Raw genomic sequence first — 24673 nt, forward strand, 5'->3', positions numbered from 1 at the left:
TAGAAATGTAGGTTTGGTAGGCTGTATGGTGTTACACCCACAAACATAATAAACTACAAATGTAATATAAATCTGCACCTTTTAAATGTAAAATCACAATTACGTTTGTAGGATTGTTGTTACAATTGAAGTAGGCAACAGTTATGTTTGTGGGGTAATTACGTTAAAAGTGCAGATTTATATTACCTTTGTGGGAGGATATTTTGTGTAACAAGGGTTGCATACCTGAATTACTAAACAACTGAAAAACAAATGCCAAAAATATCTTCAGTTAGTAATCTTCAAAGCAGTCCATTTTTATTCACATTATAACAATAATAACAAAAATAACTAGCCAACAGTAAATGTCCTAAATACTTTTCTTTTCATTTTACAGCTGTAATTGTGAAAGTGTGTCCCTATGCAGTCGCTACCTGAGATCACTAAATAAGGCAGTTTAGTTCAGATCAACGACAAACAGTCATTCTCTCAGATTTATTACATACTTAATAAAACACCATACATTAAAAAGGGATCCATACTTTCTAGGGGATGGAGGTTTGTGATTGTTGTTTTTGTTTAGTTTTGTTTCGTGTTTGTTTGTTTGTTTGTCTCCTTCAACTCTGGTGTTTCTTTGAGCTCCTCCAGCTCTGGCGGCTCAGCCTCCTGTGCCTGCTCTTCCTCCTCTCTCTTCTTCTTCTTCTCTTCCTCTGTGTCCGAATCAGACCAGTCCGACTCGCTGATGTCGTCGTCGTCGATGTCCCAGTCTTGCTGCACCGGCTCTGCTTCCGTGGGGTCGTCCACATCCTCCTCGGGCTCGGGCTTGAAGTTGGGGTCCTCCAGTTTACCCCAGGCCACCGAGTCAGCCTTAAGGAGAGTCACTTCCACCTTAGATGGCACCATGTTGATAAAACTCTTCTCCACATCAGCCACCTGAGATGAGAGAGAGAGAGAGCGATATATAGAGAAAGATATATATAGAGAGAGCAGATGTTCAGAAGATGTGTAATTAAGAAGTTACCTCAAGTCTTTCTTTTGGTAATACATAAATCAACATTAACAATAGGCCTACATTATTTCGCACTCTCGATGTTATAATATATGTCATTATTATAGAGGTATATCAATAGATCACAAAATGTACTCCAAACACCTGTATGACTTGCATCACCAGACTAGTAAACTAATGGTGTTAATATAATAATTAACATTACTTATAGTATACTTGTGTGTGGACACACAGTCCCACGCTGGACTCAAACCAGCAACCTCAGACATGGGAGGCAGGTGTGCTAGTCAAACCCTCCAGGATTTTGCGTTGTTGCGATCGCCACTATTACCACAAATTCAACCAATGCCTGTGAATTCAGCGCGGCATTGCAATTTTAACCAATCACCGCAACTTTCCCAAAAATTTGACCAATCATCGTCGTCTCCCACAACTCCCTCCCTTCCGCCCTTACGTCCGTATTATGTTCGAGAGCTGCAGCAGACATGTGTGAGTCCAGTGTCTCATATTTACCCTCCAAAATAACAGCAAAAGATCACAAAAAGCAGTACCCTGGCATTCTACACGAAAGCGGAGGGAAACTATTTTGCATTGTGGTCCAACATAAGAGTAAATCGTCGATTAATAAGCACTTTGCCACCGCAAAAGATAGAATGAGAATGGCAGAAACGTATCATTCAAACAAACATAAATGTATTGAAACCTTTTGAATCTGGATTCAGTGTTTACATAGGCTTAAGTTCTGTATACTGTTACTGAAGGTGTGTTGTGTTTCAAGTGAAGGACTGTGCACTTTACGTTATGTCTTCATTATTTTATGTACTCAAGACATGGATACAAAAAAAGAGTACCTGATTTTGCATTGTTTAGGCGTCCTCAGCATAAATGATGCTTAATTTTGCTGTGAGGTTCTGTGCCCTTTACATTTTGAAATGTGATTTTTTTTTTCATCATATGTGAAGGCTGAGACATTCATAACATTTTATTCAGACTAACTGGTGGTCCTTTTGTAATACCAACAGGTGCACTTCGTTGTGGATAAGTAAAGCCTATTTTGCATTTTTGTAGTCCTAGTAATCTTTTGTTTGGCATGTTGGTAAGGTTATTTAGACGTAGAGGACCATTTCTCAGTGGTTTTGTTCTTTAATTAATGTTTAATTAAACTTTTTATTGCAACTTTCACTTGCTCCCGCAATTTCATCGCAAAAAACACCTAAAAAACACAGCAACTTTCATCGCAACTTTTTGGAAAAGCTCCCGCAAAATCTTGGTGGGACTGGCTAGTTAGGAGGCTAAAACCCATGGGTGCTAGTGGATAGCACGCCTCTTAAGGTGTCGAGGAGTGAGGTTTATTCACCGCACAGCACTGAACCCGCTGCCTACCGTTCCACGTGACAGGACATTCTCACAGAAGCACCACATGCCACCAGTTTATCTACTCAAGTAGGCTACATCAGAGCAATCATGGTGTATCAATACATCACATCATCTCACAGCTCCCCTATAGGATTTACCGAGAGAGTAGCCTACTAAAAACATAGGCCTATCTTAATTAAAGAATATAGTAGGCCTATGTACCAGTAATGACATTCTTACTGCATGCCAGCAGCTGATCTAGGCTTACTCAAGCGCATCAGAGCCACTTTTATAACAGGTAAGGAGTTTTCTCTTCCACTCTCCGAACCCACCCACCCACAGGCGACAAGCTCTTTCCTCAAACTTTAATGGCCGCTGCTGACAGAATAATAGAGTTTTTATTTGCCGTATTTATTGTGCGGATTCCCGCCGCGTGTTGCACTGAATGATTCATCGTTATGGCGCGAGATAACCGCAACCCGCTACATTCTCCCGGAAAATTGAATAATGTAAATGGGGTGAATTTTATTTACTGAAATGATTCATCATGGGCCAACGTGCCCAGATACATCGTTGGGGAAGCGTGGAGGGGTAATAAATAAAATGTCATGAGCGGGCGAAACGGGGGACGAATAAAAAGGGGGATGAATAAAAATGAGAATAAGAGGCAGCGGGGGATGACAAAAGGGGATGGAGAGGAAAAAAAAAAGACGGAGAAGAGAGACAAATAACTCACCCCCCAAAGGTGGAAGTCCTTGTGGAAAATCTTATGATTCTCAAACTGGATGTGACAGGTCATCTGTGAGTGGAAGAGAGAGATAGGGAGAGAAAGACACAGAGAGGGGGGGGGGACAGAGACAGAATGAGAGGACATTATTCTTGAAACTATGATGACAATATTATTATTCTTTATCATTACTGTGAACAATTGAAGCTGGAAACCGCATGTTCAGAAAGAGACAATCCTGCCAGTTTTTTTTTTGCCCCCACACACCCCTCCCCAACACACACACACACACACACACACACCTCCCCAACTCACACACACACACACACACACAAACACACACACACACCCCTCCCCAGTACACACACTTTGTCCATTACACTCCAGTGGCCTACTGCTTGTGTTTACAAGCCTTTCAGTTACGATTTCTGACTCCAAAACCTAGGGAGGACATTTACCCTCTCAACAAGTACTTTCAACCCCTAATCACTAATTAGCAACAGTAGGATAATTAGACAGAGCTGAGAGATAGCATCCTGCGCAGTCATTAGTGTGATGGTGCTAAGTGCAACCTGATTGGCTTGGATGCTGCACATAACTTAATACACACATACACAGCTAGATGGCGCTGTTGGCACCATTCACACAGCAAATGTCACAGTAAATAGCGAAGAGGTCCATATTCATATTCACATCAGCAAGAAAGTTTAGAATCCGCTGTTATAAAAGAGGTAGGTATGTATGTGCAATTTTACGTTATGTATCTAATGCTGAATATGTAAAGGTTATTAGTATAAATATAAGTATTTACTATTTATATATCTCAAACCACAGACTGACTTATTCACTTGGAGAGAGTCTTCATATGCTTGACAGTTTTATGACATTATCTGCGAGAAACCATCGCTATTATATTGAGAGCCATTACTGACTCTTCAAGTGTCAGAGTGTGTTTCTATGGTGACTCATCTCAGTGCGTCTAGACGAACTCATCACTCCTCAGATGACAACATATCAATCAGTAGCGGGTGTGAGGAATTAAGTAATGCATTTTGTCATAATTCAATTGTTTTTAAATATAATTGTTGTCACAGTTTTAGCAATAAACATTTGAGCTTGATTGAGCATTTCGCCTGTATTGAAATGTGTCATTTGAGATACTTAATTCCGCAGAGTTGTCTTTGACTTGCGTAAGCATAAACCTCCATCTCAGCTGATGTTGCTAACATAGGCCACTACCCTTATCCCCATCAGAGCCTAAAACTATACCTCAAATCTGACCCTAGAGGTACAGGCACACAGACGCAGGCGATGGTCAAAGGTAATTTTCATGTCTAGGCGTACGTATGTCACTTCCTGCATGGGCAGCGTTCACTCACCACGGTGCGATTGGCCTCCACGTAGGAATAATCAGGGTTGGCGTTCTTGGCGTAGATGGACACCACCACCTGGGCGCCAGTCTGATGCCAGTCAAAGCGACACGCCACCTTCTTCTTGTCCTGAGGAGGAGGAGGAGGAAGGCTAGGGGTCAAGGGTCAATGTGACGGGTCTCAAGGCAATGCAGGCCAGCAGTGAGAAACACAAGTGTGACGACGCAAAACATGCCAAACAGGCAGGAAAAGCAGGACACGATAAGAGAAAGGAGAGAAGAGAGATGGATAAGAGAGAGGGATAAGATAGAAGAGAAGAGAGAGGGATAAGATAGAGGAGAGAAGGGAAGAGAGAGGGATAAGATAGAGGAGAGAAGGGAAGAGAGGGATAAGATAGAGGAGAGAAGAGAAGAGAGAGGGATAAGATAGAGGAGAGAAGAGAAGAGAGAGGAATAAGATAGAGGAGAGAAGAGAAGAGAGAAGGATAAGAGAGAGGAGAGAAGAGAGAGGAATAAGAGAGAGGAGAGGAGCGGTGTGACGTGATGTCCTAAAATAAATCAAACTCTAAAACCTAAAATGACAAGCAGCGCAACACAGTGCAACAACAAATCAACAAGCATCATTTGTACTCTAATGTGTTTTTATCTGTTTAAGCCTTATGTTAGTTTGTGTTGTGGTACCTGTCTGGCAACCCAGCGATGTTTGCCTGTTGTGCAGCCCTTCTGGTCCAGGAAGGCGTTGAAGTCGATGGTCTTTATGCAGCAACAGCTCCAGTACTTGTATCTGCATGGGCGAGGAAATTGTGAATCGGAAAACACAAATGAATGAACAACTTAATACCGACAAACTTTTGTATTTGCACGGTGTTTAAGATAAGTAGATGCAGGCCGAGAAATGAACGGAATAATTGCACAGACAATAATGACAATAAGGAAACAAACAGGCATAAACCAGGACTTCAAAAGAGGTCTCAATAGTTGGGGGTGGCGATGAGGTAAAGGACAGTAGACTCGGCCTATCTGCCAAGCATCTGTAGAGTGTCTCCGACAGACGGCCCAAATAGTGTTACTGGAAGAACTCCATTGTGAGCCACGCTCACGCCACACTCCCCCTAGGCTCCGCTCCAAAACCATCTGCATCCTTTCCAGGAAGTCCATTAAGGCACAAGACCAGAGAAATGTACTGAGCAGGCATAAAGTCATTTAGGGGGGTGGCGGTGGTGGTGGTGGTGGCGGTGGGGGTATGAGCTTATAAGCACTCTGATACAGATCCCTTTTCCCTCCTGAGGATGTGCTTGGAGGAGATCACGGAGACGGGGCCAAATAGCTCGAGCTCCTACAGGTCGTTCCAGTGCGCCGTTAAATTAGATTGAAACGCATTCAGGGACCCGCGCTGCCAAGCTCCACACACACCCAGCCTCTAACTGCTGGAGCGCTGAACGCATGGAGGCCCACATAATGAAGTGGGCCGATTGCTGAGCACATTTAGCGCTATTGTGCCGTTTTCAAAGCGACTCTAATAAACCCACATCATCAGAACCTCCGTTATATGAAATACATTTCCTACAGCGCGGGATCAGCACATTCCTCTATCCACTTTAAATACATACAAGGTAATGCCTGTGGATATTGCGAAATGAAGCACCGCACCTTGGGCTATATGTTTGTGTGTATCCATAGTGGTGTGAAATGGTTTAGTTCTGTACATAGGTGACGCTCTGTAAAGTCTAAAGATGGAGAGAGAGTCTTACCCTTCATGGGTTTAGTTCTGTATGTAGGTGCTGCTCTGTAAAGTCTAAAGATGGAGAGTCTCTTACCCTTCATGGGTTTAGTTCTGTATGAGGTGACACTCTGTGAAGTCTAAAGATGGAGAGACTCTTACCCTTCATGGAAGATCGGGCCTCCGGGGTGGTGTGTGCATGGCTCTGCATCGGTCTTCGCGCTCTCGTACATCTAGCACACACATATATACACACACACACACACACACACACACACACAGGTTGAGAAAGAGAGAGAGATAAATACTAACATCTCATACATGTATACACAGACAGACAAAATGATAGCAACACTCACACACATTTACACACGCGCACACACACACAGTCAGTTACAGCACACATACACCCCCACACACACACACATGCTTAGCAGCTGCTGAACAGAGAGGGAAGACAGGGGGACACAAACACACACACACACTACCTGCTCTGCACAACGGCAGCAGATTAGCCGGCCCTGTTCTATATTCAGCACTGTGACTAAAGTGATTTCTGCCTGACGGTCTCAGGATCTCTCGCATACTCGCGTACTGGCCCAAGAACAGAAGATTTCAACTTCACAGGCTTAATGTACTGCCTATCACGTGCAGCAGGCGTTTGTGGCAGTTTCAAAGGAACCACTCTATTGTTAATTATTGTTTTTGAACGACTGTATTGTTACTTATTGTTATCGCTGACTTGTCATGACTCTCCTTCCTCTTGTGTCTAATCCCCCTAGTGGCCAGAGCCTGAAATGACTGTAACTCTAGGGAGGATGAGGAGAGGGGAATGGTTGTTGCTCTGGATCCGTTGCTGTTTAGGGGGTCCTTGAGACCTGACAGGTGCATTCATATGCATTAAAACTATTAACACCGATCCACACACGCATACACACAGACAGCCAATCACGACTACAACCACACACACACACACAAACACACTACCTTTCAGGGAGCTGTTTAACAGGAGGAAAATCGAATCGTTTTATTCCTCAGAGGACTGCTGAGAAAAAACACTTTTTCTCTCCACCCCCCCCCCCCCCCCCCCCCCACTCTCAACACCATTTTCACATTACATAACAAAAGTGAGACATGCTAAGCATAACAATAGAATTGGAACAAACCAAACCAAACCGTATGAATAGGACTGTTAACCCTGCATACGCCATGCCTAAGCCGTGCCTAACACATGATCCTGACACCTTAACTCAGGTAGTACAAGCTCGAGCATATATCCCCTTCAGGCAGCAGCCGAGGAAAGGGTCGTGTAAAACCAGCGCTCTCAAAAACAGCAGACTATACACATTTCTACTCCGTGTCTGACACTGTTATGGCAGGGCAGTAACAGACTGAAATAAAGCTGTGATGAATTCCAGGAACCCCCTCCCCCCCCCCCAGCATCCCCTGCATTCCTCCAGCTCTCCCCGGGCTGAGGATGAGACTGGCACATCTGTGTAATGCTCCATGCTATGATCGAGCGGGGCTTTGTTCAAGCGGGCGACCTCTTTCGACAGGGTAATTGGCTCTGGCGTGTATTTGATTAAAGTGTCATCGCGGGCTAATCAGGGACAAGTCAATAGGACCCTGCAGACTGCTGAGGAGATTAGGGGGGGGGGGGGGGTTTAGCACAGAGAGAAATTAAAAGTCACCGGGGATGTGGACCTGTAAACTCCACGGGAGCGTGCTAGGCTTTCCCGGGACAAACCCTGTAGCCTTGAAGATCCTCACAGTCGATTTGAAATGCCCTGGGGGTGAATCTACAGTGGAACAGGGGTGCTGTTGCTCTATTTCGCCACAAGGGGGCGCATGAATGTACAGAGTATCCATCTTGACATTCCACTGATGTTCAGATTCAGTGTCTAGCCTCACAGACAGACGTCTGCTGCATTTGCTTCATTACAGCATGCTGAAGGCACACCTATAACATTTGTTCCTTTGTGCACAAGGCCAATGATGGCGGTGTTTCTATTGTCCTAAACAAACATCATCAGCAAAGAAGGCTGAAATGCAGACAGTCAATCTCTCCTAGACACTGTCATGTCTCCTCCCTAACAACCATGCATAAATCCATGACAACCGTGAATAAATCTCTCCTTGTGTCTTTGAGCTTTGACTTATAAGGGCAAATTGCTCTACTTTGGGTCTCCTCTGAAGGCATAAGCTATTTCTGTAGTGTTAAGAGTGTTCACAGTGACAGAGAGATAAAGGGTGATGCTTATCTGGTGCAGAGAAACCCTCCAGAGTTTACTGCAGAGCATCTTAAAAACACACACACACACACACACACACACACACACACACACACACACATATGCATGTGCACTTAAGAAGACTGACAGAAAGCTAGTGTGTGTGTCTCCAAGGAGCTGGCCTAGATCCAACTCTATGATGCAGGGGGGGGGGGGGGGGTCATCATTTTCTGGAGGGGTGACAAGGTGGGTGGTGGGGCGGGCTTTGTTTTGACAATGAAATGTCTCAGTTTTGCAACAGGTAATGAGGTTTATCTCAAAGTGCAACCACCAGTAGAGAGAGAGAGCTCTTATATATAGAAGTTACCACCAATAGACATGTTCAACATTTCTATTCCTCTGCCAGAGCCCATGACAAACACACTCTGTTGGCGTGTTGACACCTACCGTTGTGCATGAAGCGTTCTTGCACCTTGTGCCGTACATGACAACTTCTGCCTCTAGAGGGTGGAAAATGAAAGAGACAGATAAGTGGAGAGATTAGGAAAAAAGCATAATGTAGCATATAAAGCATGTTTATGTAGCATATGTAGCATGTGTATGTAGCATGTTTATGTAGCATATGTAGCATGTGTATGTAGCATATGTAACATGTTTATGTAGCATATGTAGCATGTGTATGTAGCATATGTAGCATGTGTATGTAGCATATGTAACATGTTTATGTAGCATATGTAGCATGTGTATGTTGCAAATGTAGCATGTGTATGTAGCAAATATAGCATGTGTATGTAGCATGTTTATGTAGCATATGTAGCATGTGTATGTAGCATGTTTATGCTATTATGCCAATTAAATAAGTTTTAAATAGTATTTAAGGACACTTAATGAAGTATAGATTCTATTTCATTGGTCCAAAATCTGACTGTTAGAAGTCTGGATGCAAGTGAAGAGTAAGTGCAGTGAATGCATCCACACCTTGTTTCTTGTCCTTTTCCTTCTGGGTGATCTCCATCTTCTCCAGGAGCTGGGTCAGGGAAGGAGACACCTTCACCGCTAGCTTGGACTTGGCCTCCTCTGCACTATACACACAAACACAGCGGTGTTACAGTGTGCCTTACTTATGAGATATATACAGTGTGTCCTACTGAGGAGATAGATACAGTGTGTCCTACTGAGGAGATATATGCAGTCTGAGGAGATATATACAGTGTGTCCTACTGAGGAGATAGATACAGTCTGAGGAGATATATACAGTGTGTCCTACTGAGGAGATGTATGCAGTGTGTCCTACCGAGGAGATATATACAGTGTGTCCTACTGAGGAGATATACGAAGTCTGAGGAGATATATACAGTGTGTCCTACTGAGGAGATGTATGAGGTCTGAGGAGATATATGCAGTGTGTCTTACTGAGGAGATATATACAGTGTGTCTTACTGAGGAGATGTATGAAGTCTGAGGAGATATATGCAGTGTGTCTTACTGAGGAGATATATACAGTGTGTCTTACTGAGGAGATAGACACACAGTCGAGGCCACACAGTCTGTACTACTGATGAGATATGTGAAGAGAAATGCAAATAGTAGTTCCTGTAACAACCATTAGCTTCCCATAGTCTTATTAATATATGAACCAAGATGATACATTACCACTATTACTGTGACTTTTCATAGCCCCTGCAAACAAAACACACTTTCATTTGCTTGGCAAAAAAAGTGAAAAAGTCGTATGTCTGTGTGCGTCTGTAGTATGTCTGTGTGTGTCAGTGCCCAACCTGGAACTTGGAGTTGGAAAAACACCTGACTACTGTCCTATCAGAGACACTAGGTGTGCCTGTATGTGTGTGTGTGAATGTATCAGTGTATCTGTGCATACCTTTGTGTGTGTTTCTATTCATGTGTATGTGTATGTGTGTGTGTGTGTGTGTGTATGTGTGCACACGTGTGTGCAAGTTGTCCACCTGGGTCTCTCTTTCTTCAGAGCCTCGGCAGATTTGGGTCCCCGGTAGATGATCTCGGCGCCATTCTGTTGTTTCTGATCGCCCTTATCAGACGACACCTCGGGCTTCAGAGGCTCCTGGGGCTTCTCGTTACTATGGCGCCCGCGGGTGCAGCCCTGGAGACGAGGCGGAACACTGGGGTTAGGCCTGACCAATCAGAATCATCGGATCTCTGACCAGCCTCCACTATATGGTGTTCTATTACAGTATGTGTTACATTGTATGTTATGGGTGTATACAAGCTTTCTTATCAGCCATCTATGTGTTAGTGTATGTGTAGCTGTTCGCACTGGTCTAGTTCAGTTTCTATATCGCTGTTTGAGGATCAAGTTATGGTGGTGTCTCACTATGTATGTTTCCATCAGATAGATGTGATTTGAATTATTATAAATGTGAATTGAATTATTTCAGTGTGTGTGTGTGTGTGTGTGTGTGTGAGTGAGTAATCGAGAGGGGGAGGGTAACCCCACCTTGATGGACAAGAATTCAGAGAAGTCTGTTGTCCTCTTCCTGCAGCAAGACCACCCCTACAGACAGGACATAAACCACACATATCGATGAGCACTAAATCGCATTGCCCCGACGCAAGTACAGCTGTGGCAGATTTCTCTCAATCAATTTAAAATATCCCTTTGTCTTCAGCGGAGACATCCATCACACCCTTCCGCTGTGGTTTTCACACACCACACATTAATCATTTCAGAAACACACAGCCAGAGATGCTGACGGCCCAGTGAAAGACAGACTTGCCCTCCACTGTAAAAAAAAAAAACTCAGCTACAAGCGATGTTTGTTCATTTCTATGACTATGACTGAGGACATTTCCCCTCCATAAGCAGAAATTCAGTGATTTCACCTTGGGTAGGTTTATAAGAGGAGAAGTTCATAGAGCTCTTAAATCAAGATATCAGTAATTAATATAGCATTGTGGGAATTTGTTACAGGGACAGGTGGACTATGGGTAATTTATTTAAGGGTCCCTCCTCTGTTTCCACAAGATCACTGGACCAGTAATGACAGCAACTCCAGCTTGCATGGCTAGTGGAGCTGAAGAACAAGAACCCTTGCAGAACCTTTTTTTTCTTCCTAGAAATATCCATGGAATCCATAACGCTGACTTATAATACAGCCAACAGTGGGTCTGAGTGACTCCAAATGTTGGTATAAGCAAACTTGCATGAATTTGCCATGATTAAGCCAGATATTGTATATTTATAGACACAATTATGCATTAAAATTGTGTATTTATCTACCTACGAAAAAAGGTCCTATCTACGCAAGGCTGCACATATATTTTGAAGACAGCCAGACATGATGTTACTGTATTTGTGTCTCTTAAGCAAGAAAAGGGGGTTGGTCCTCTCTATTAGGGAGATGCTTCACTCTCCTGTACCTCAGCTGATACTAAAACACCATGGGTTCATATCCCAAGGAATACAAATACATACATAAGTCCCCTTGGTGTTTGTGAGGAAATAAAATATCTGGGCCATGTCATTTCTGATGATTGGACAGATGACAAAGATGTATATCGACAGCGCTGTAAAATATATTCTCAGGCCAATATGTTATTAAGGAAGTTTTCTATGTGCTCAGACTCAGTTAAATGTTCCCTGTTTAGAACCTACATAACACCATTGTACACTGCTCAGTTGTGGTCTAAATACAGGAAAAGGAGCATACAGAGACTGAAAGTAGCTTACAATGATGCTTTTAGATTGCTGCTTCATGTGCCTAGGTGGCATAGTGCTAGTCAGTTGTTTGTGTCTAAGCACGTACCAACCTGTGAGGCGCTCTTGAGACAATTGATGTATGGTTTTATGTGTCGACTGGACAAATCTGAGAACTGTATAGTAGAGGCTCTGGTCAACCCTCTAAAGAGCTGCTATCGATTTACTTCGACATTAAGACGACATTGGCACAAAAGTTTTCATACTTTTTAATGAACTGTATTATGTATCTTCTTGTTTTTCTCTCTTTTTTATAGTTGTATGTCTGTTATTTTATATGGAACTTGGCGTCTGAAATAAAGATTTATATATTATATATATATATATAGGAAATACCTATGGCAAATGAATGTAATTATGTAAAAATCATCATAATTATGCAATCAAAATCAAACATTTTACTGACCCAGTGTATAATACAGTTACCGCACTGTGAGGGTAAATATGTAGCCACTTTAAGTAAAGGGTTAGAAATCTCCCGTGCAGGAATGTTCACGCTCCTGTGCAGGGTGCAGACCCTGTTTTAGTTTTATTTTTTTAACAGCTTTTTGTTCCTTCCTGCTCACCTTCAGTGCATCGTGGAAGATGGGCACTCCAGGGTGAAAGAGACAGGCATCTGATGATGGCAAGAATAGAGAGAGAGAGAGACAGTTGGACAATAAATACCCACATTTAAATTTAGCCATACCATACCAAACCATACCAATACCATACCCATTGGTAGCCATGTGCTAATATGGCCTATGCTAGGTACAGCGTGTCTTTGTGTTGTCACACTTATCAAGACCCCATCACTTAAAGCCCTTTTCCACCCGCCACTCCGGAGGTGGAGGGGAAGGGAGGGGTGAGTTGAGTGTGAGTGTGTGTGGGGGTTGGGGGATGGGGGCTGGGGGAGGCACCATATAAGGAAGATACACACAGCTGTAAGGAAGGCCACTCTTTGTGGTATTCTTGTTGCATATGGCTGGCCAAGCTTTTGGAGAAAAAAAACTCCACACAACAGGACCTGTCTATCTGACCTGTTTATCTGCCTTTGACACCAGAAAGGTACGTTTGTTTGGTTATGGCTGACACTCTCTGATGAGCTATATTCAGTCTGTCCAAAGTAACACATTGATACTAGTCTCTGTGTTATCGGCCTACTGTATTTCACAGCCATATATTACCATTAGATAAAGTATTTCTCACAACCATATAGTGCCATTATAGAAAGTATTATTGACTCGTTTGTCTTCTTTCTAATCTGTCATCAATATATGTCTCATTGGTGGCCATTCTAAATGAATGAGGTTTCCTATGTTGAAGCCATGCGTTCGCCTTCGCGGAGACCTTGGACACCAGCTGCGGTGACCACCTGTCTACCATCATCGGTTATTAAGGGTGTCAAGTCACAATGGCTTTAAACAGGAGCAAAAGAAACAGTATGAAAGCAAATGCTTAGGTCTTTAACTGATCAATTTGTTGAAAGACAAAACACAAAGCATTTCTCTGTATTTTAGTGAAAGAAAGCTTAACTACAGAAGGCCTTAGCCACTGGTATAATTCTCACATACCTCTATGCTAGCCTGTTTGTCTTAACACACCAACCCAAACAAGTACATGAGAACCAAGGAAAATAATTCAACAGCCCGGTAGGTCAATTCTTACCTTTTGAGTTCTTGTCCTTGTCAAACTTATCACCACAACCTTTGTTGTAGCACAACAGAGCCATGCTGTCCTCAGTTGAAGGCTCACCTCTCTCAGTGTGTGTGTGCGTGTGTGTGTGTTCAGTCACTCCTGTGGCTTCTGCCCGCTTATCCCAATCACTGGCCCCCTTCTGTTCCTGCTTGGGGTGGGAAAGCAGACACTGCCTTCCGGCTGTTTCCAGAACTTTCTGAGACTACGGGAGAAAGGAGGAGAGCTCTAGAAGGACCTGTTCATTTTGCTGGACGGTCTGGAAAGAGAGAAAGAGGGCTGGGGGAGAGAGAGAGAGAGAGGGAGGGGATACTGAGAGAGAGGGACAGGGAGAGAGAGAGAGAGAGAGAGAGAGAGAGGCAGCGTAGGACGGGGGGAGAGAGCGAGAGTGGTGGCGGAGGCACTGTCTGGAGTTGCACTGAATGAAAGCTATAAATAGCACACGTTCCTCTTAGCTTTGCTCTGGGAGTGCAGCTGTCGGAGTTTATCTGGCAGCTCTGACATGCCTCTACACCCGTTTGCCTGCCTGCCTGCTGGGGTGGGGTGGGGTGTGGAGGGGGCAGGACAGGCTTGAGTAGGGGGCAGATACTGCAAACAGACCACACTGATATGGTATACCCTATGAAAGCAGAGCAAAATGTGCATATATAGTGGAGTTTTCAGTGTGTTTTGTTTGTCAGTGAGAGTCGTCCATCAGTCAGTCAGTATCAGCGATCTACTTCCTCCTTCACGAATGAATGTCCTGTTCAAAGAACCTTCTGTCACAACCGCAAGATGCATTTCTCAAAAGCAACAACCATTATTGAATGACGATTATTAGAAATCCCCTCTCTCTTACTAAGCATGGTCATACCACCACACCTTCAGGAAGCACATGACTGGACGGTGAGGGTGTGGTAGGTGCTGGACGTGCATATCCAGTCGATGGTGATACATTTTGAATTATATTTAATAGATAAACAACGGAGTAAAGTTTCCATTATATATCAACATATATGCATACATGTTATTTCTATAGAAATGGTAGTACATCTTTCATTTTGATGCATTTTTACCCCCAGATGAATCTGTATATTGTATAAGCACTTATACAATACTGGAGACAAACCAGTGCATGGAGACACTCTGGAGACAAACCAGTGCATACATCTGTATGCAAACCGTTACCCGGATTCCACATCTATTTCAAACTATATGAATTTCAATGCCTCCCCCATTCCTTGTTTGTTGATTGTGTGCATAAGGCTTTTTCAACATGAAGGGTCTGTGTTTCATCAGGTTTGCTTTTCAGCCTTGTTTGTTCAGCACGAGCACTTCAGAAAGTGTAATCAAGGCTGCATCCAAAAATTGCAGGACTTCCGTAACAGCTGATAACAGGGAACGTCTGAGTGGGGGCTCTCTTGTACGTCATTTCATTATTTGTATTACTCTTTTTACACATCTCTGTTTCTAATTGTAACTTACCCTGCACTTCAATAACATTATTGGAAAGTGTATTTTGGCCAGAACCTTCAGTTACCAGGCACAAAAATGTACTTTTCCGTATTTTCATGCTTAATGTCTTGAAGTGTTTTGTTAAAAATTCACAGAAGGTCTGAAGAGAAACTGAATGAATTAATGGGCATGACTTTGTAGCACAACTTTAGCTCAATATGCCAATTCTGGTGATTTTCTAGTTTTGTTGAACTCCAGTTGTTAAGAATAAATTGGACCATTGCTTCAGATAACCTTTAATCATTAAATGTCAGCCTTCCATTCAAAAAATATAATAATTTAATTAAATATATTCAATATGAAGCTCCCTATTAACTTGCCTTGGCAGATCAGTAATCAGTATTTTTTATTTTTTTTTGCTTCAAGTGGAAATTTTCCTTCAAGGTAGAATGCATTCCAACTCGGAGACGGCGTTTCATTACTACTGCAATACCTCCCTATTGATGAGCTGTATTGTTTTCGCCAGGCCACCAGAAGGATTGACATTTGAGAGTTGTGTCTAGGCTGAGCATGTACGTGCCTGATGTCAAGAGCAGTGGAAGCACACACAACAGCAGGTGACAAGTCAATGTATGGAGGCGGCTTGCAGTTCCGTTTCAAAGCTAGAAATGTGTTTTTATTAAGAAGAAATTAGTGAAAAATGTGGGAGAAAAAAACATTTATTCACATGGTATTTCACTCATGGTTTCATGTTTCAAGATCTTGCAACCATAAAGTGTTTCTACACAAGTACAGACCACACAACAGACAAACAGAAATAACTTACAAAAAAATTGGCCAAATGTGTACGAGTTAAAAAAATTAACACAAAAAGAAATATCAGCACAACCATCCACCACGAAACGAAAATAACAAAGTGAAACAACTCTCCCATCAAATTGATCATGAAATGAGCACCAGATATACTTTTAGTCTTAGCAAACGTCACTGGATGTTCTCAAACGTCCATTCCCAAGCAAGTCCATTTAAAAACCCCAAAATAAAAAACAGCACATGCAGAGGATACGAAAGAAAGAAAAAAACGTTGTAAATGAATTTAAATGGCCAAAAAACAGATCTTTCACTTGTCTTAGTCCTGATCAATAGGACGTTAGCAGGCAGGCTGAGTGGACATCAGGTGCAACACCGTTAGGCTGGAAAGAATAAAATCATCAGGTCATAACGCTTAATTCACTCATGACTTGAAAGGGTTTGTGGAGTAACAACAGCAGAGCGTTTCATAAGCAAGTTACATTTTGGCGTAGATGTAGACTTTTTTTTAAATTTCTTTCCCTGTTGGGAGAAGCTTTTTGTATACAAAAACGAAAAAAGACACGCACACACTAACGGTGCATTCAGTACATCGCTACCACATGTTAAATGGCGGCAGTTTAGAATTATTTTCAAATCCTTATCTAACAAAAATGGCGCCACGTGCAACAGGAGGACCCAGAGGCATCCCGCCACGAGCAGCCTATGGGACGTGTGGGCCACACCGTAGATCTTGACAACATAACAGTCCTATAAAAGGTGGCAAGAGTAGTTGATGGAGTGAACGCACACATCTACCCGCGAATGGTAACCACACCCTCTAGCACTTCATTTTGGCAGATACCTCTGGGACAGGCCATCGCACAGCTGAACAACTCTTCTGTTGTGCTGGCCGAGGTTGCACATCACACATTTGACCTTTTTCTCCAAACCGCTTGAAGCCCCATTAGGAGAGGCCTGTGGACAAAGAGTCCAAACTAACGTCCGACTCTGGGACGGTCCAGAGCCAAATCAGGACCAGATCGGTCTAAGAGTCGGCCGTTACCCTGGGTTACATTGCCTCACATATTTCCTGCTCTTTGATCACTGGTCCTACTGAGAGAGAAGAGCAAAGGTGCAGAGGCAGGGGGCTGAGTTTCAGGTGGATGAACACCTTCCCCCACCCACACCTTCCACTCTTTGACAGACATTGCATGGTGCCGCATAGTACATACGGCACTGAGCCTAAATGATGCCAATCAACCATGTTATGATGCCCGCTGTTTGAGCTCCCCAACTCCAGCCGTGTAGTTCAGTGTCAGACAGGGAATTGGCTAAACGACGGGTCAATCAGAGTTTAGCCAAATCAATGGGAGAGATTAACATCAGGTCAAGGGGGAAAACATAAATAAATAAATCCCAACTAATTGCTCCACAAGCAAAGTAACATTCAGTGATCAATCGATTCATACTTCAGCTTTGCTCCGGATTTGGCGGTAGTCACCTGTGGTTTTACCTGGACAGGACCTTATGAGGCTTGGTGTTGGCTTGGGTTTAGGGGACAACCTTGCATTCACCTCATGCAACATATGCAACAATAAAAACCACAATCACAGCATCATCATCATCATCAATATCATGACATTTAAACATGTAGAAAGTACAGTACTGTACAAGCCGAAAGGGTAGTTTAAGAAAAAAAGCATGCTTTTGTCACCGATTCCCAGAACAACCACACGTTCTGTACTATAAGGCAGGGGTATATGAAGTGCAAATTTTATCAGAAAGTAAACATAAACAAACATAAACGAACACAAAACAAACGTTGACATTTATTCAATCAAGGGGGAGTTGTGTAGGAAATGACTCCATAAAGCAACAGTGATGATCACCTGGGTCGGCAGTTTTTCAGTGGAGACACAGTGATGAGACGGACCTTAGCTACAGGCCTGGGGTCAGTGTGAGCATGTTCGCTGGCTACGCTCATCAGCGACTGTAGAAAGGATGGACAGCATGGCGTCACGCACTCAACAGGGTGGGAAAAAATGAAGCAAAATGGCAGCCAGAGTCTGTGCAATAAGTGCTTTTGCAGCCAGAGCATGCGTAGTAAACAGAAAATCGGCCAAGTTAGCCCAGAATCGACCCTATTTGGTCAAATCTCCGCCATTTTTAAATTCCTTCCGGTAACTTCACTTCTGACGATACGCTATCCGTGCTTTTTACAGTCATTGATATTTACAGTTACCAAAGGGCTTACGAAGAACTGGTCCCCAACCTGCAGGTAAGAGTGAAGGATAATCCTCCCACGGAACACCGTCTGACTCAAACCAAAGATTCAGAGATGCTTGACAACGATGGAACAAAAACATGAACATACAAATGTTTTTTTTAGGAATGGAAAATGATTTATTTCTTCTGATATAAACCAAAAAAATGAAGTCAAATAAAAAAAGCCCATGATTTGTTTTTGTTTCCATGCTTATTAAAATCCTTAATGTTTGCATAAATAAATACAAATGTACAAAGGGGGAAACCAACATGAAACATTTAGAAGGTACTGACTCCTGATTCTCCAGCTATCATTTGGCATTGACTATGAACTAACAGGGCAGAAAATAACTTCTGCCTTGACTGTCAAAACATAACAAAAAGTTTCTATAGGATATAACATCTCTATATAATGCAAATATTTGTCATGTTCAGATCAATAGAAACAATAGAAAAAGGAAAAGAAAAATAATATGTTGCAGAGTATGAAGATATACATGTATATATATATACAAACTGTATGAAGCAGCAGCTAAGTCCAAATGAATACACACCTGTAGAAACAAACCAATGTAACGTATGAGCACAAGATTAGAGTAAAGAAAAATCGACAGAAAAAAAAATCCACACCACTTTTCCTCAGAAATTCCCTGATGACTGGAAGGTGGGGAGGACTACAGACACACACTCATACACACACACACATTCACACACACGTCCTACACATTCCCCCTGTAGATAATGCAGATAGACACACTACACTTCACCAAGAGTAGCAGCCTGTTGGGATGCCACGTGGGAGGAGAGTATGCTGTGGACATGCAGTGGGTTCTGGGAACGTGGCGGGATCAGGTTTTTCAGTAACACACAACGAACAAGGGTGTGGATTCACCAGGGCCTCACCGTCTGGTAGACAACCTCAACACTTGGTCCAGTCAGGAACTGGCAAAGGGAAACTAGGATATGACAACGTGTTTCCCAATTTGCTATCCACTGCTGAATCGTTTGCACTGGGCAAAGCCAGTGAGGACTCACTATCCGAGACCTGAGGTTAATTCTTAAGATAAAAATAATAATAATAGGATTTTAGGGCCCATCTCTAGACCAGAGACTCCCCATGACATCCCAATGCAATGACTGTGAGGTACAAAGAATAGCCATTGCAAAAATGAGTAAGATCAAACAAACAAAAAAAGGACATCAAATATCAAACTCACAGAGCACCTCATCGAAAATGAACATCGACATTGTTACGTTTGGCGATGCATAGCCGTGCCTATTCAAGATAATGGAAAAGTGACCTCGTACATCACACCCTAACATCAACTGACATCAATGACTGGTTGATTTGGGAAAGATGGGTTTTGTCCACCTTTACGTCATCGTCAGAGTCTCTTGTCCAGACTTGGTGACCGTATTTGGCTGTTCCACACGTGGCAATTCAAAAACACACCCACCTGTGCCCCCTCCCCACCCCCTTTTTATTCCGGACACTTAACACGAGTTAGATTTAAAAAACAGGACTACAGAGAAGATCATGCTTTTTTTGTTCGCTTTTAAAGGGAACCCAATAGGAAACAACACCACGACACGGACCATGCAGTCGGCACACCGAAAGGGCCTCTCAAAAAGTCTCCCCCTTCCTTTGTGTGCCTCCCTCAATGAAAACCAGTTCAAGATACACGAGGACCTCCACTACACAGGCAGGACAGGGATCCATGCAAAAGATTCAACAGATAGAAAGAAACGCTAACAGAAGAAGAGGAGGAAGAATCATAAGAATAGGAAGAAGAAGAAGAAGAAGAAGAAGAAGAAGAACAGGCCGATTCCAAACACAAGGACAAAAGTGGTAAAAAATCTGAGAAAACTGTGCTCATCAACCGCTGTGCCAAACACGGCGTGATACATTTCGAAGAAAAAGAAAAAACCCCGACATCTACAAGTCTCTTCGAAGGTCGCTGGAAGGGCCTCCGTAGATACCTCCGGCTCAGGTGCGCGCAATCACAACATACCCACACACACACACACACCCCTCACACACTTTATATGACTAACAAACCCACAGTTTGAGTCATCTCTCTCTCGCTCTCTCTCTCGCAGTCCCAACACCTGGATCCTTCCATGAAGCGCATGGGGCACATCTGGTGGGCTACATATAGACCATAACAGGACAAGTACCCAACTAAACCCAGCACCAGTACTAAAAAACACCTAGGTTTGACAACTACCCATCTGATTACTCGACTCGCGCTTAGTCTTGTTTCGGTGCTTTGAACACCAGACCAGGAGGACCGGGAAACCCGAGTTTCCCCCTGTTTCACCGTTTAATAAAGCACATGATCTACATAGAGATGCCTTTGGAGGTGGACATAACGACACACACACACACACGGTAGTCACACGGAGGGGGCAGTGGTGGGGGGCTAGGGTTTCTACCAGGAAAGCGATCCATAAGGGGTCACTAGGGACTACAGGACGGGGGGGGGGGGGAGGTGACGGGCATCTGTAGAACTACCTAACGGATAGACGACAGGACCAGGACAAGACGCCACAACAGCACAGGACTCCGACTAATCACTTTTTAAAGACTAGGGACTGGCCACTTAGAGCACAGGTGTACATCTGGATATGGGGACAAAGGTGAGGGTGGGTGAGGGAAGGACAGGTGGGGGGGTGGGTGACAGATAATTATGTCCGTCCATGAGGGAAAGGAAGAGGATACCCTGTCTGGTTTGCATTTTTTCCTCCATCTGTGCATGTATTTAAACTTCATTGGTTTTGCCTTCTTATCTTGCTTTGTGTGTTCACAGCTTTCCAGCTTTACTCCTCAGAATCCCGTAGGATCGCTTGGAAAAACAAAAAATCAGAAAAGGAAAGGGGGAAGAAAGGTGTGCTGTCCATATTTTCAGTTCTCTCCTCCTCTCCTCCGACACACTGTAAACAGGGTGGGGTTTTATGTGGGGGGGGGGGGGAATAATGTGCAAATGTGTATCGATCTCCAACGTTCTTCTGCTACTGATTTGCAACGACCGGCCTTACGCACACACCCGGACCTCTTTTCCACTACGACAAACAAAAGGTGCATCTCAGGGGCACGGCGTAACGACGATACCCAACACTTGCGGTGCTGGACGACCACCACACACACCGCCTACACCTCACACCTCAAAATCCCATGACACGGGGGATCGTCAAGCTTTCCTCATGCTTCGGAAGGCAACATTCTACAACACACACTGATGCATGTTTTTTTCCTCTCTCTCTTTCAACGCTACCATTCTGCATTCGTCCAACAGTGAGGTTATTTGAAAACTTCTAGAAGATGGAGGAATACCACTCCTTTAGCCTGCAGACTGTGCTACTGTTAACCACCCAAGGGCTGATCAGTGCAACAATTCGCTTCTGCAGTCATTTAAAATGAAGGGGGTTGGGAGGGGTGGGACGTATAAGAGAAGGCCACCTGAAGGAGAGAGTCGCAAGAGCAGACGGATTCCGCAGAAATATCCAGAAAACAAACAAAAAACAAACAAACAGACAGACCCACCAGGGAATGAGCACCGCAAGGTGGGTGGTGTTTTTATGCTTTGGTTGAAGAAAAACAATATCAGATGCTCCATATATTTCCCCTTCAGGAAACAATAAAATTGGCAAATGCAATGTCAAGCAAGTGAAATCACAAACAAAACCATACACTTATATAGAGACAAAGATTAGTCTGTCCTGAAAGCAGAGATGATGGTCAATCAGATTTAGCAACTTTAGGAATTGGAGTTGGTTTTCCGTTGGTTTTGATGGAAAATAACAGTTTCAAATCCTGCTATTTCACAGCAGCTACATCGACCTGGCAAGCGAATATTAGATTTCTGAGGACAATTGAGGTCTGGCTTAACATGTACAGACCTTTGCCACAAACCACCAACTATTACGACTTCTGAAATATAAAAGGGCAATAATAATAATAGTGATAATTATAATCAAACCTTAAAAATCAACCGCCACTTCCCCGTTTGAGCCACCAGCCTACCACAAACATTTACAATGCCCGTTCCACCAGCAGGGGAGCTAAAGAGCTCTTTTTTTTTTCTCCCCCTCATATTGCATCACTCTGGCTATGGTGGCTGTGAAGACTGGAGCAGGGAGGGGCTTACAGGTAACAATGTTCCTTTGAGACCATTTTTTGACGGCGCTACACTTCACAGGAGACAGCAGAAGAGAAGGGGCACATGCAGAGTGTTTACAAACATTTCTCGGTTGCCTTTAGTGACAAACCCACACAAATAAATAAACAAAGAAAGAAAGAAAAGAAACAAACAAGGGAGGCCATTGAGGAAGGAGATGGGCAAATATGGTCTTTATGTAGGTCATGAGAGACTTTACATCCAGTCTTTAAGCCAACTGCTGTGTGTGTGTGTGTGTGAGTGTGTGTGCGCTCGCACATGTTTTGGTGTATCTGTAACTGCGTGTGTATGTGTGCGTGTGTGTGAGTATGACCTTCACCAAGTCTGAAACAGCACCTCCTATTGACCAACATCTCCTGCTCGCACACACACACACACACACACACACATACAGAGAGTGTACGTTACGATGAACAGGATGAGTAAAGAGTCGGGATCGTGTTACGCCTTCAAGCATGGACAAGAGACTTATGGTTGAAAATGGCTGATGGCCTTTTCAGACACGCCTTCACCATCAGGGAATAAAGTCAAACCATGTATTGAAGGTGGTTTGGGCTGAAGGTGAGTGGCGATGGATGACCTATAGATCATTCTAGAGAAAGATGACCTTGCATAACTGCATGCCGAGCATTGCGAGTTTTGTTTCTTGAGAAATGGGGTCGCACAACTTCAGTTTGCAACATTGCTTAGCTGGGAATTGCATTAGAAAGCTGAAACTTGAGACACCTAGACCGAGATGGAGACACACCTAACTTCCTGGGCAAATAGATGATGAAACGATATGAAAAGCATAAAAAAAAAAAAAAAAACTAAGAGAGACGGAGAGAAACAAAACAAAAGCAAGTCACTGATAAGGTTTGGCCTAAAATATCTATTTACAAAACCTGCTCAGTGCCCAAATGTTCTTCTGCGCTGATCTAAATGACCTCAGTGCTGTGTGAATTTCCCTCGTTTCTGTAATCCTTCATACCTAACCTTTGACCTTTTAGAAGAAACGCGTGACATTTGACCGATACTGAGAGTCCTGACACATTGTGCGTACTGTTTTATGTGTGTGTGATCTGGGAGAGCCGTTTCAGACTGGTGCACAGGTAAGACACACATGTATAGGCACACACACACAAACACACACACTATTCTACACACATACACACAGACACTTCTTCCCATCTCCCACCTTGGAACTTTTTGTCTTTCTCTCTCTCTCTCTTGCTCTCCCTTTCCATTGGCTCCATCTTAGACTCTTCTCCTCCGGTATTTGGTGTTGATAGGTTCTCCTCTTCTCTTTCATTCTCTTGCTCGTGCTGTGATGTTTGCCGTCACTTTTGGCACACGGACGCCCACGCTGCTACTACATGAACTGCATCTGAGAGGATGGAGAGAAAGAAAGAAAGAAAGAAAGAAAAGAGAGAGAGAAATGAGAATGAATATCACTGGATAAATGACAGTTAGGCTTCACAACCCCACAGTCACACACACACACACACACACACACTGACTAGACCCAGCAATAAGTGACGGTAGACATTTTCCCCTGGACTGACAGCCCCCCAACAGAGCGACTGACACCCCCCAACAGGGCAACAAAAGGAGGGGGAGAGGAAGGGGAGAGAAAGGGGAGATCAGGGAATTTAACTGACATGTCAGTGGTTAGGGCTGAAAAATATAAACATCAGCAACATTAAGAGGAAGCTCTGCATAAGCAGGAAAGAGAGGGGGGGGGGATCACAGCAAGAGAGAGAGCAAGAGTGGAGGAGAGAAAGAGAGCATGAGAGAGAGAGAGAACATGAGAGAGAGCGGAGGAGAGAGAGGGAAGATGAGAGAGAGCGGAGTAGAGAAAGAGAGAGAAAGAGAAAAAGAACATGAGAGAGAGAACATTAGGGAGAGAGCGAGAACATGAGAAAAAGAGAGAGGGAAGAAGGAGAGAGAAAGAGATCAGGACAGTAAGATAGAGTGAGTGAGACACACACACACACACACACACACACACACACACACACACACACACACACACACACAGAAGAGAAGAGCCAGAATGAACGTGTGTTAGCCTAAACCCTAAGCAGAGCGGCAGGTCGGAGGGTATTAGGAGGCAGCTCAGTTACGGGTTCTACCTCATGCACGCTGTCCACTTCCCATTGGGTGGAGTCCTACACATACAAGAGAAGCCGTTGGACACAGCAGAACGAACCCCCACACTGCTTAA

General features: G+C 43.6%; 2 protein-coding genes across 13 annotated transcripts in view; both read right to left on the minus strand.

The window, feature by feature from the left end:
- Nucleotides 1–275: 275 nt before the first annotated feature.
- zgc:92429 (uncharacterized protein LOC445063 homolog) lies at nucleotides 276–14139 on the minus strand. Its single transcript, XM_012830846.3, has 11 exons — nucleotides 13772–14139; nucleotides 12691–12740; nucleotides 10865–10921; nucleotides 10356–10510; nucleotides 9370–9473; nucleotides 8839–8891; nucleotides 6323–6393; nucleotides 5122–5224; nucleotides 4451–4570; nucleotides 3081–3143; nucleotides 276–912 (listed from the first exon to the last, which is right to left on the minus strand). The coding sequence occupies exons 1-11, from the start codon at nucleotides 13833–13835 to the stop codon at nucleotides 559–561; spliced, it is 1194 nt and encodes a 397-aa protein (XP_012686300.1). The 5' UTR covers nucleotides 13836–14139; the 3' UTR covers nucleotides 276–558.
- An 8473-nt stretch (nucleotides 14140–22612) lies between these two features.
- Nucleotides 22613–24673, minus strand: part of si:ch211-200p22.4 (phosphatidylinositol-binding clathrin assembly protein) — a 56029-nt gene continuing 53968 nt past the window's right edge. For all 12 annotated transcript variants that reach the window (XM_042710501.1, XM_042710499.1, XM_042710498.1 and 9 more), the window contains one exon: nucleotides 22613–23833. In XM_042710501.1, the coding sequence (XP_042566435.1) occupies nucleotides 23819–23833 (15 nt within the window). In that variant the 3' untranslated portion in view covers nucleotides 22613–23818. The remainder of the gene's footprint in view (nucleotides 23834–24673) is intronic.

The sequence above is a fragment of the Clupea harengus genome, chromosome 18 (assembly GCF_900700415.2).
Source record: "Clupea harengus chromosome 18, Ch_v2.0.2, whole genome shotgun sequence".
Lineage (NCBI taxonomy): Eukaryota > Metazoa > Chordata > Actinopteri > Clupeiformes > Clupeidae > Clupea > Clupea harengus.